General features: G+C 36.0%; 1 protein-coding gene across 6 annotated transcripts in view; it reads left to right on the forward strand.

The window, feature by feature from the left end:
• LOC126933197 (sodium channel protein type 3 subunit alpha) overlaps positions 1-13698 on the forward strand; it is a 116261-nt gene that overhangs the window by 36713 nt on the left and 65850 nt on the right. For 4 of the 6 annotated variants that reach the window (XM_050752896.1, XM_050752899.1, XM_050752900.1 and 1 more), the window contains 6 exons: positions 710-800; positions 5267-5395; positions 6074-6165; positions 6946-7218; positions 7395-7458; positions 13150-13291. In XM_050752896.1, the coding sequence (XP_050608853.1) occupies positions 710-800; positions 5267-5395; positions 6074-6165; positions 6946-7218; positions 7395-7458; positions 13150-13291 (791 nt within the window). Of the gene's footprint in view, positions 1-709; positions 801-5266; positions 5396-5889; positions 5982-6073; positions 6166-6945; positions 7219-7394; positions 7459-13149; positions 13292-13698 lie in introns of all 6 variants that reach the window. The other 2 variants (XM_050752897.1, XM_050752902.1) reach the window with 1 other exon arrangement.

The following is a 13698-nucleotide window of genomic DNA, read 5'->3' on the forward strand; positions in this document are numbered from 1 at the left end:
TTAGAAACCAAGAGAACGTACTACAGCTAATTCTCAGAAGGGCATCAGAATAGTGCTGTCTGTTTAGGTATAATGTGAACTAGACACAGGAGTATAGCCAGGTGCTCTGCTGGGTTCCCCCACAATCTAAAGTATAAACAAAAAGCTAGAAAATAACATTACCTTATCAGGACAAAATTGGATCTCCCTCTTTTGTGCTATAAACCGTAAAGGAGTAAGTTACATTACTACACACCTACTATTTATGGTAGAATTCTCAATCAATGTAATCTTTGATTATACTGGGCTCTACATTCTCACAATTTTTACATTGCATTCGTTAACGTTTTATAAGTCAATGGTGATGAATGTATCTGAAGTACATCTTTTACACTTATGGCACACTATAAACTCACTAAGGGATGATGAGTTATTCTTCCAGGGCAATTTCACACAACTGATTGGAATGCAAAATAATTTGCATTTACTTCAAACAGAGATCATTTTTCTATTAAATTCAGTTTTGCGAGTATGTTATATAAAATGAAAAAGAGAGTGCACCAAGGACATATCACAGGCTTTGAAGTGTCTTATTATTTTATAATTGTTTTAAAACAAATAAGTAATATTAATTTCACAGTTTTTGCATCGATAAACTTTTTTGTGTGTTTTGGATCATTTATAAATGGCCATGGTAACCTACTAACATTTATTCCTTAACTATAATCTACTTTATTCAGCATGCTTATCATGTGCACTATTTTGACCAACTGCGTATTTATGACCTTGAGTAACCCTCCTGACTGGACAAAGAATGTAGAGTAAGTAGGAATAACTTATTGGAATGAGAAATGCACACTCAAATTCTCTAGCAGTCTCCTTGTGGGTATAGTCTGACTTATGGTTTCCATTTCTGTCTAAGAAAAAGTTATTTTCATAATATGAAAGAAGATAAGGGAAGTTCTTTGGGGGAGTTATTCTTCTTTGAGGTAAGTATTTTTCCAACAAACTCATGACAATATCTGTTAAAGAGAGGTTATAAATTAGTATACACTTTCTGGTAAACTAAATCAATCATCTAGCCTAAAATTAAGTCTCAATCATTGTTAATCATTTGAGATAAAATACTATGATCATTTGAGTAATTTGATAAATTAAATTATTTTATTCTAGTATGTAGTTATTATTGTTATATTCGAATAGAGTAGAATAGATTTAGGTTTTTAGCTCTAAATTAAGTAGATGTCTTAATTATACATCTAAGATGTCTAAACTATATTTAGATATGTAAGTTATTTATACACAACATGTGTGCTGAAACAGCTTAGATGTGTTTGTAAAAGAAAGAAAATGTCTTCCATAAAACTGTGCTCATAAAATAACAGGGCTTAGGGAAACATGATTGGGGGAGACTAAAACTTATGGAACTTTGTAACTAGAATACAACATAGAAACAATAATAATCCCAATAAAAAGACACTTGCCCAGTTGAGTCTCATCTGATGTTTGTACCTAAAATCAGAGCCATTGAGTTCTTTGCGGTCTCAGATCCTGAGCCTCATCCTTTCTCCCTTGAAATAGAGACTGGGGATATTTGTATGATTTCATCAAAATAAAATGCTTCATTCTGTATTTTCATACACGGAGAAAGTTCTAAGCACATTAATTGTTCAGGATGTTAAACCAGGCCCTTGCTACACTAAAAGAAAACGATTCTGTGGATTTTCTGTATTAGTATCAAGATCTTTTTATTATTATTATTGCAAGGGATTTTCCATTTAAGTGTGAGAAAAAAATGCCCTTCATTGTTTCAAAACATCAGTATGCTGGGAAAAATTGTGCATGAACTAATACAATTTCTGCATCGTAACATTATTTCATTTTCTTATTTTTCAGTCACAGATGAGGTTATTTGCATCAAAGAAACATACTTTCTAGTGAAACAAAGTGGTTGGATTATATAGGCTATTTATATATAGTATAATACAATATTCAGGTATCTGACTGGTTAAGTAAAAATATAATATGTTCTTTTTATTGTCATATTTTTAAAAGCAATGTACAGAGACAAAATAGTGTAACAAATACTGCCGCTTTTAGTTCTGGTTTTTTTTTTTTTTTTTTTTTTTTTGAGATGGAGTCTCGCTCTGCCGCCCAGGCTGGAGTGCAGTGGCCGGATCTCAGCTCACTGCAAGCTCTGCCTCCCGGGTTCACGCCATTCTCCTGCCTCAGCCTCCCGAGTAGGATGGTCTCGATCTCCTGACCTCGTGATCCGCCCGTCTCGGCCTCCCAAAGTGCTGGGATTACAGGCTTGAGCCACCGCGCCCGGCCTCGTTCTGTTTTTATAGATTTCTCTGAGGATTTACTGTACCACTCTAAACCATTATTTATCAGTAATTTAACATGCTATTTTTTAAAAACAAGTAGCTTGAAAATGCTCCCTAAGAATTATTGTAATAGAGAATCCAGCCCTTATATTGAGGAAGACCATTTAACTTAGAACTCTCATTTGCTATACATGATTTTGGAATTAACAAAATGGACAGTCCTATGTAAGACTATTCTGTAGGTGGTTTTCACAGCAGAAATTATTGAAGCATTTAAACATGTATCAATTTCATTTATTTGTATAACATTATTAAAGGATAGTTGAAGAAGGTAGTTGGAGTTTGTGACCAGCCTGGACAACATGGTGAAACCCCATCTCTACTCAAAATACAAAAAATGAGCCAGACGTGGTGGCACACACCTGTAGTCCCAGTTACTCAGGAAGCTGAGACAGGAGAATCACTTGAACCCAGGAGGTGGAGGTTGCAGTGAGCCAAGATCGCACCACTGCACTCCAGCCTGGATGACAGAGTGAGACTGTGTTTCAAAAAAAAAAAAAGGCAATTGAATATATAGACATCTCTTTCTAAAGAAACAGTAATAACTTAGAGATGATTATACCCATTATGAAGGCAGTCTTAGCTTTAGAAAGTTTTTGATTTGCATCATTCAGCTGGAAAACTTTGCACAAGTTTTCTGATCAATTATCTTCAGTACTTGAAAGCAAGCCAGCAGGAAAACAGCAAAGTAGTAGTGGTTACTACCCCAAACCCTGGGTTCAGTGAAAGAGAAGATAACTTAGTTCTGAGATGAAAACTGAAGTCACTGATAATTGACACAGTCCCTGTACAAAGATATGGCGTACACAAAATGACTTGAGAACCATATTATATAGTGAGGGGAGTGTTATGTAAGACAAGGCACTTCTATAGACTGCATTTTATTTAATTTCATTTATACTGAATTTTATTTAAATCAATATATCTAAAATATGAAAATTCAACAATTAAAATTAGCCAAATTTCAAGGTTCTAAGACACCAAAGTTACAGCAACAAAAACCTGTGACATAGGCAGAATTGAAGGCTTGATTATGAACCTAGTGTGGGCTTAGCCAAGAAAGATAAAGGTCCCCTGACTCCCACTTACCTGTGCAACCTAGTTACTAATAAGCATTTTTGAATACGTATTCTGTGTAGAACTCTGTCTCAGTAGGATCTAGCACTCTCTTCCATAGACAGCCATGAACACTTCCCATACATTCCAAATGTACCCACATATTTTCTTAATTTTCCAAAATCAAGAACAAAAGTAGGGACTTTAATCTTATTCCTAGTAACTCTATAGATAACAAAGAATTGCCTCAGCATAAACCACAGGGTACTAACCACTAATATAATAAACAGAATATACATATGCAGTGTTTCTAGGTCTTTAAAAGGCCAGCTATCTCTACAAACAGAAATATCATGGTGATTATGTGTGTTACACAATGATCCAAACTACAACACAGCAAACATAAGCTTGCTATTGTAAAATATATCTCTTCCTAATAGTCAGCTACTTCATAATAAGTAAAGATAGCAATTATTACTTATGAGATCAATTGAGTTTTGGGGGAGAAGAGGAAGGGAATGTACTTAAGAAAACTAGACTTGGAGATATCTGCATAAATTATCCTTGATATCTTTGTTCCTTCATATGAAAGAAATTTGTACAGAAAACATTTCAAAAATAATGACCCTAATGTTTTTCATATATAAAATACTGGTAGGCTGGAAACTCTAATGAATTTAATATGAGTAAATCAAATCTTTGTGGCTTGGGTGAAGTGCTGTGAAAAATAAACTTAAATTGTGCTTTTAAAGAACACAATGTTGAAAAACAAGTACTCTCAACTATTTTTGGGAAAAAATAGAAAACAGCAATAACTTATATTGTCAAGACTCAAAGAAAAGAGGGCCAGAAATACATGACATTAAACAGCAAATAGAAAAGTCTTCCACCATTTTGGAGGCTGAAAATTGAATTTCAGCAAGGTTTGAATGATTTAGCCCAATTGCATAGAGATAGTAGCTGATGCAAGGTTAGATTTAAGAATTTTGTTTATCCGTATATTTTGGTATTTGCGCAAACACACACATATAGAATACTGGTGAACCGAAACATTTCTTGTGATAATATATACACATACACACATACATATATCTATACAACACACTCATGCGCGTGCACACACACACACACACACACAGGGTGGGAGGGAGGAAGGGAAGGAGAGAGATAAATGGGGGGCAGTTTATAACTCTGCATGATTCTTACAAATTAAAAAAAGAAGTATATTTTCTCTAGTAGACATGTAAAAGAGCCCTCAAAATGAGTCTACTCATTAAGAAATTTAAATAAAATATTTTATTATTTAAGTAACTAAATCCAAGCTATGTTGCCTCTAAAGTTGTACTGTCCAATGAGGAAGGCACTAACCACATGTGGCTATGGTACCTTGAAATTTGGCTAATCTTAATTGTTGAATTTTCATATTTTAGATATATTGGTTTAAATAAAATGCAGTATAAAAAATAAGTTTACTTACTTCTTCTCATCTTTTCACTTGCTACTAGGAATTTGGATATTACATTTGTGACTTGCATTACATTTCTATCAGACACTGCTGCACTAGAAGGTGAAACTCGATGATTATCCATAAGATACTTGAAACTATTATTCTAAAACCCAAATAGTTAAACGCAATTAGATTCTTAGAGAATATATTTTCTCTTCAGTTTAACTCTTTGCTCAGACTTGTAAGTCTAATTAAATGAATAGATTATTTGATAAATAGAAGTAAGGAACAATATATTAATGAATTGAAAAACCATGAAAGGATAGGATTTGCTATGATTGAAAACATTTAACAGTTCAAACAAAATTATTAATTTTGGCTTGGATGTTTTTTCTAGGTACACATTCACTGGAATCTATACCTTTGAGTCACTTATAAAAATCTTGGCAAGAGGGTTTTGCTTAGAAGATTTTACGTTTCTTCGTGATCCATGGAACTGGCTGGATTTCAGTGTCATTGTGATGGCGTGAGTAATTTTGAAAATTTGATAAATGCAAAGGAATGAAAATAGTCATAGCACAAACAAGGTTGTGTTATATATTAAATGTAGAGCTTTCTTGTTAGTCAAGTTAATTATATGGATTTGTATTTTAAGAATACATATTAGAATACATATTGCAATGTAAATATATCCAGCAAATGATCAATAAATAGGATTATCTTCATGTCATATAGTCTTTCTCTTCATAAAAATGAAGTTATTCATTGACTACAATTTAATAGCAACAACTGTACTTTGATTAGTTTTGCAAACAAATGTGTTCATATTAGTGAAAATTACATTGAAATAAAGCAACACAATTTTGTTTCTTAAAAGCAACTTTCAGCATATGGCACCCTGAGGCCTGTAACAACTCCATTTGTTAAACTCACAGGGCTCTATGTTCCAAACCCAGCATTAAGTCCTTATTTAGTATAAAATTTGCCAAAACTATCAGTAACTCTGATTTAATTCTGCAGGTATGTAACAGAATTTGTAAGCCTAGGCAATGTTTCAGCCCTTCGAACTTTCAGAGTCTTGAGAGCTCTGAAAACTATTTCTGTAATTCCAGGTAAGAAGAAGCTGGTGTAAGGTAGTAGGCCCCTTATATCTCCAACTTTTCTTGTGTGTTATTGTGTTTGTGTGTGAACTCCCCTATTACAGATATGTGACAGAGTTTGTGGACCTGGGCAATGTCTCAGCGTTGAGAACATTCAGAGTTCTCCGAGCATTGAAAACAATTTCAGTCATTCCAGGTGAGAGCTAGGTTAAACACCGAGGCTGACTTTAATTATTAAGTTTGAAATCAATTTATAATGATTTATAGCATTAGCCTTGTTGCTTATTATTATGGTTCATCTCATTCAATAATGCCAATTGATGTTTTGATGTCAGTTTAGCTCCTAAAATTTTATAAATTACATCTTATTTATAAAGTCAGCCTTTGAGTTTAACAGAAAATTGCATGAGATGTCTTCAAAAAGTGCTAATTTTGGCCTCTTGCTCTCTCTCTCTCTTTTTCACTACCATGGCTTTACTAACTGATTTGGATTTTACCATTCACTGCAGATGTAGTTCAAAAATGGATCTCCTTTTACAAAGGAGAAAAGATTATTATTGAAGAGCATGCATATGGCATGAGACTTACGTTATCTTAAAATTCTTTTCTCCTCTAAATTACTACTGCTTGGAAGCTAGAGTAAAGAATGGATTGGTGGAAAATAGCTTCATGAAACACAAAATCTGAAATGAAAAATAACTCCAAGTTTTTTTGTACGTTTGTTGAGCATGTAAAACCACACAAACAAAACTTCCTGACTAGATATTTAAACCTTCATATTGAATTTCCAGCAAGCACACTGTTCATGCATAAAATCTGCTGTTCATCTATTTCCCAAATCATCAGGCTATCCATACAGCTTCGGTGTCTAAATAGTCAAGCAACCATTTATGGGGGAAAGAGAATGCGTGTGACTATTGAGAAATCATGGCTTCTGGCACTCTTCCTCAGGTGACCTGTAGTTCTCTCTCTTCAGGTTTAAAGACCATTGTAGGGGCCCTGATCCAGTCGGTGAAGAAGCTTTCTGACGTCATGATCCTGACTGTGTTCTGTCTGAGCGTGTTTGCTCTCATTGGGCTGCAGCTGTTCATGGGCAACCTGAGGAATAAATGTTTGCAGTGGCCCCCAAGCGATTCTGCTTTTGAAACCAACACCACTTCCTACTTTAATGGCACAATGGATTCAAATAGAACATTTGTTAATGTAACAATGAGCACATTTAACTGGAAGGATTACATTGGAGATGACAGTAAGAAGTATTGCCACATTATATTAACCTTAGTGTTGCTGAATGAGTTTTCAACTATAAATAGTTGAGACTGTGGGTGTACAGCCACCTTTAGTCTGAGATAGTCAAACTCTGATGTATTCCTAATGTGAATAGGATTAATATGAAATAAAATGTTTTTGGTTTTGTGTTAACAGGTCACTTTTATGTTTTGGATGGACAAAAAGACCCTTTACTCTGTGGAAATGGCTCAGATGCAGGGTAAGAAACGTAATATAGTTTTTAAGATACAGAACTGTTTGCGAAAAAAAAAAGTAAGTAGGAAAACATCTACATGGTTATATGTGTAGCCTTACCATGTATATGATAAAGAGTGGTGCTGCCCACCTAGGAAGTGCCTTGTCTGCCTTACTGGATTGCCACTGGTCCAAACTCACAGCCATTAAAAGTCGCCCCTTTGTGAAGACTTTTCCCCAGAATTTCACAGTTAAGATGCTCTTAAACTGATGCTCCAATGTGTGAAGGCCCAGAGTCTGTCTTTGCTGTGCATCCATCAGAGCTGTTACGAAACACAGGAAGGAACACAAGATGGGTCCCTTTTTATTGGTGTACATATGTATCAATGGGATGAGTTTTGTTGTGACTGGAAAAGATCCAGACTATAATGTGGTCTTCAGGGTGCAAGCACACTTGGGGAAGTGCTTTGAAATATTTAGTATTCTTGAAAGAGCATAAATTTCTGTATACGAAGAAGCCAAGGGTGCATGTGTGCCAAAGGCATGTCCAAGTTTGAGTAGACATAATGAATAGTTATTTTAGGCCACATTTTACAATAAGAGATGTTGTAATATCTTAGTCATGCTGTTAGTCTCTACCCCTTAAATATTTTCCTAAGAGTATTGTAAGTTAATTTTAAATCAAAATAGGGAATTTTTTAAGAGCCGAGAGATAGCAATACTAAGTGACTCTTAGGACATGGAACTTAAATATATTTTGAGTCATCCTTTAAAAATGGAAACTGGTGTAGCCATAAAAATCTAAGAGAGTTAATGAAAATATATACAAGTCATATAAATAGAGCTTTGGGGAATATTTTTTTCTTGGCAGTTTTACTAACCTTTATTATGTGAATGTAGTGGGTAAGAGCATAGGTTCTACAGTTCATGTATACCTGGGTTCAAATCCTAACTCCACCATTTGTAAGCTCTTTGACCTTGGAAAAGTGCCCTAAGCACTCTGTACCTTAGTTACTCATTGATAAAATGGAGAGAGTAATATTCTGTCCCTTTAACAGTTGTGATGATTATTATGCAATACACATAAAGTATTTGAACTAGCACATAGCCAATTGTAAGAATTTATTGGCAACAAAGCCTAAGCAACAAAGCAAGACCCTACCTCTACAAAAAAAAAAAAAGAAAGAAAGAAAGAAAGAAAAAAAGAAGAAGAAAAGAAAAACCTAGCCAGGCATTGTCATGCACACGTGTAGTCCTAACTTCTCAGGGGGCTAAAGTAGGACGATTGCTTGAGCCCAGGAATTCCAAGCCACTATGAGCTATGATCACGCCACTGTACTCCAGCCTAGGTGACAGGCTGTCTCTGAAAAACGGCCGGGAGCGGTGGCTCACACCTGTAATCCCAGCACTTTGCGAGGCAGAGGCAGGGGGATTACTTGAGGCCAGGAGATCTAGACCAGCCTGGCCAACATGGCAAAACCCTGTCTCTCCTACAAAACACAAAAATTAGCTGGGTGTGGTGGTGCACACCTGTAATCTCAGCTACTTTGGAGGATGAGGCAAAATAATCTCTTAAACGTGAAAGATGGAGGTAGCAGTGAGCTGAGATGGCACCACTGCACTCCAGCTTGGATAACAAAGTGAGACCCTGTCTCAAAAAAAATTTTTTTAAATAAATAAAAACAAAATAACACACTCTCTCTCTAAAAAAAAAAAAGAATTTATTGCCTATTGACTATTATTTATGATGACGATGATTAACATAAAAGCCCAGATAAAATTTTGGATAAATTTGGTTAATGCATACTTTATTCCTATTAAACCATAATAATCTATTCCCTTTAATGAATACCTATTATGGCTTAAGTAATTCACATCAGCAGTCCCCAGCCTTTTTGGCACCAGGGACTATTTTGTGGAAGACAATTTTTCCACGGACCAAGGGTGGTGGTAGGAAACGATTTCAGGATGATTCAAGCATGTTACATTTATTGTGTACTTTATTTCTATTATTAGTATATTATAATATATAATGAAATAATTCTACAACTCACCATAATGTAGAATCAGTGGGAGCCTGATCTCAAATGATTCACCTGCCTCGGCCTCCCGAAGTGCTGGGATTATAGGCATGAGCCACTGCGCCTGGCCATTGGTGATGAGTTTTAAATACAAAATCATTTTGTATTTAAGTGGCACATTCCATTAAAGAAATAAATGATTTGTATTTTATTAAAAGTAAAAGCCTCTGTTCTACAAAGACATTCTTAAGAGAATGAAAAGACAAACCACCAACTGGGAGACAATATTTGCAAAGCACATATCTAATATACAAAAAATGACTGGGGCCAGCTGCAGTAGCTCATGCCTGTAATTCAGCACTTTGGGAAGCTGAGGGGGGAGATCATTTGAGCCCAAGAGTTTGAGACTGGCCTGGGAAGCATAGGGAGTTTCTACAAAAAACAAAAAAATTAGCCAGGCATGGTGTAGTGTACCTGTGGTACCAGCTACTCAGGAGGCTGAAGCAGAAGGATTACTTGAGCCTGGGAGGTCGAGGCTGCAGTGAGCCAGGATCAGACCACTGCACTAGAGCCTAGGCAACAGAATTGTACCCTGTCTCAAAACAAAACAAAACAAAACAATGAACCAGTGTCCAGAATATCTAAAGAACTCTTAAAACTCAACAATAAGAAAACAAATGACCCAATTTAAAACTGGCAAAAGATCTGAACAGATACCCTACACGAGTATATAGTACAGGTGGCTATTAAGGAGGTAAAAAGGCGCTCAACATTATTTGTCATTAGAAAATATTGCAAACTAAAACAAAAATGAGTTACCACTGTACATCTGTTAGAATAACTGAAAAATGTATCTGGCGATACCAATGTCTGATGAGGATGCAGAAGAACAGGAACTCTTGCTTATTGCGGATGGGAATGCAAAACTGACAACCGCCTTGGAAGACAGTTTGGCAGTTTCTTACAAAATAAACATAGTCTTACCATATGATCCAACAGCTGCACTACTAGGTATTTAGCTGACCAATTTGAAAACGTATGTCTTCACAAAAAACCTGCATGTAAATATTTATAGCAGTTGTATTCATAATGACCCCAAACCAGAAGCAACCAAGATGTCCTTCAAGAGTTGTATAGATAAATAAATTGTTATACCCATACAATAAAATATTATTTAGTAATTAAAAAGAAATGAGCTATCAAGATACAAACAGGTATTAATGAATGTTAAATGCATATTTCTAAGTGAGAAAAAGCCAATCTGAAAAAGCTACATACTGTATGATTTCAATTATCTGACTTTCTAGAAAACACAAAACAATAGAGATGATAAGAAAATAGTGCTTGCCAGGGGTTCATGGTGAGGAATTATCTAGGTAAAGCAAAGGGGATTTTTTTTAGGGTGAGAACCTGTTCTCTAAGATTCTATAATGGTGAATATGAAACATAATGCATTTGTTAAAACTCATAGACCTTTATAACACAAAGAGTGAATCTTAATATATACAAATTAAAAGAAATCTTTTGTGAAGTTTGGGGATCCCAGGAAGAAATAGAGTATGTGACAAAAATATATAAATGTATTGCAAAATATGAAACAACCTCACTGAAGGTGGTGGGGTAATAACATGCTAACCTAACTAACTTTGGAAATGAGTGGAGTCTGTAAAACTGAAGGTAAAAGGAACAATACTCTAGTTGATAAAGTTGTTTCCAATGGTAGTATAGATTAACAATCCTGAAACCACTGTGCATGTGTATCAGTATTGAGCAATTATAAACATATATATCTCCTTGTTCTGTCAGCTGAGACGGCCTAGAAGCAATGACACCCCAGTAGCAACAAACACAGCTAGCACCCAGATCTTGGTTTCTAATACCATTTTCCAATAAAAAAAAAAAAACAACAAAAAAACTAGTGCTCCTTGGAGAAATGGTTGATTCTAGCACTGGGGAAGAAATTATAAAAGATGAGCCTGGAGCATCTGAGAGTTCTTAAAAGTAAGAAAGTGTTAAAAGATAAACAAACAATGCAACCCACAACCATGGGGTATGTCAAACTGTTACAGGTGTCAACTGAAAGAGCTTCCAATGGCCAAAGATGAAGCAATTTGAACAAGTAAATAAATGAAATATCATTGAATTTAATCCAAAATATAAAACGAATCTCCATGACTACATGTTAATTGCAATGATTGAATAATCAAACAAATTATGAATAATGGACAAATATCCTGTGCAGAATAATTTCAAATAATTTTTGTATATACTTAAGATCATAACTGAAGGTTCCTTAAATGTGGTCTGTACACAGTGACTTTATTTCAGAGAGTACATATGGAAAAGGAAGAAAACACTACCTCAAGATAGGTGGTGAAAGTTAACATCAACAGTGATAAGTCATAGTGATAAGTATGTACCCTTGGCATGATGTGATGTGATGATAGTGACGTTTTACCTCTGTAGTCTTCCACCCACAAATCCATAACCTAAATATAATCATGAGACAAACATTAGACAAATCCCAATTGAAGGGCATTCAACAAAGTATCTGACTAGTAATCCTCAAAACTGTTGTGGTCATCAAAAACAAGGGGAGTCTGAGAGATTGTCACAGCCAAGAGGAGCCTTAAAAGACATAACCACTAAATGGAATGTGTATCCTGAATGAGATCCTGGAACGAAAAAAGGACATTAAGAAAAAAACTGAGGGTCGGGCGCGGCGGCTCATGCCTGTAATCCCAGCACTTTGGGAGGCCAAGGCGGTTGGTCACGAGGTCAGGAGATTGAGACCATCCTGGCTAACACTGTGAAACCCCGTCTCTATTAAAAATGCAAAAATTAGCCGCGCATGGTGGCGGGTGCCGGTACTCCCAGCTACTCGGGAGGCTGAGGCAGGAGAATGGCGTGAACCCAGGAGGCGGAGCTTGCAGTGAGCTGAGATCATGCCCCTACACTCCAGCCTGGGTGACAGAGAGAGACTCCGTCTCAAAAAAAAAAAAAAAAAAAAAAAAAAAGAAAAGAAAAAAACTGAGGAAATCTGAATAAAATAGTAACTTTAGGTAATAATAATGTATTAAGGCTGAGTGCAGTGGCTCGCACCTGTAATCCCAGTACTTCAGGAGGCCAAGGTGGGAGACTGCTTGAGCCCAGAAGTTTGAGACCAGCCTGGGCAGCATAGCAAGATCCCGTCTCAATTAAATAATAACAATGTATCAATATTGAAAATGGCATGGAATGTATGAGGCCTGTACTATCTTCATACTTTTTCTGTAAATACAAAATTGTTATAAATATTAACTTTATTTTAGAAAATTCTATAAAACCAGCTATTGAAATGGTTGATTCCCCACTCTTTGGCTTTTTTCTGGCTTTTAATTTTTAACTATTGTTTCTTGCCACTTTGTAAAAAGTAGAAATATGGTGATGTCAGAGCCAAAAGTGTGTGGTTGCTAGCTCTCTGCCATTCTGAATGTCTGTAAATATTTCTTTGCATCTAAATTTTCTATTGGTCTTCCTAGTGAATATCGTCTGGTAAGTTTCATGATGAGCAATCACCTAAAGTGTTCTGGAAATGAAAGCAAGATAATTCGTCACAGATAGCAACTTTGGGTTTTGAAAATTCCTATGAGTCAAATCAATTGAAATTGCTGTAATTTCTATACTGACCCTACCTCCATTTATCTCTCTTATAGCCAGTGTCCAGAAGGATATATCTGCGTGAAGGCTGGTCGAAACCCCAACTATGGCTACACAAGCTTTGACACCTTTAGCTGGGCTTTCCTGTCTCTATTTCGACTCATGACTCAAGACTACTGGGAGAATCTTTATCAGTTGGTAATGTCCAAATGAGCATACATAACATTTACTTTTATAGACATATATGAAATGAAAAGCATAGGCTGGGTGTGGTGGCTCATGCCTGTAATCCCAGCACTTTGGGAGGTAGAGGCGGATGGATCACTTGAGTCCAGGAATTTAAGACCAGCCTGAACAACATGGCAAAACCCCATCTCTACCAAAATACAAAAATTAGCCCGGCATGGTGGTGCGCACCTGTAGTCCCAGCGACATGGGAGGCTGAGGTGGGAAGATCACCCAGGCCCAGGAGGTGGAGGTTGCAATGAGTCGAGATCATATCACTGCACTCCAGCCTGGATGACAGAGTAAGACCCCATCTCAAAAAAAGAAAAGGAAAGGGAAAGGGAAAGGAAAGGGACCTGCTTATAACACCCTGGAATACA

Source organism: Macaca thibetana, chromosome 12 (assembly GCF_024542745.1).
Source record: "Macaca thibetana thibetana isolate TM-01 chromosome 12, ASM2454274v1, whole genome shotgun sequence".
NCBI classification, from domain to species: Eukaryota; Metazoa; Chordata; class Mammalia; order Primates; family Cercopithecidae; genus Macaca; species Macaca thibetana.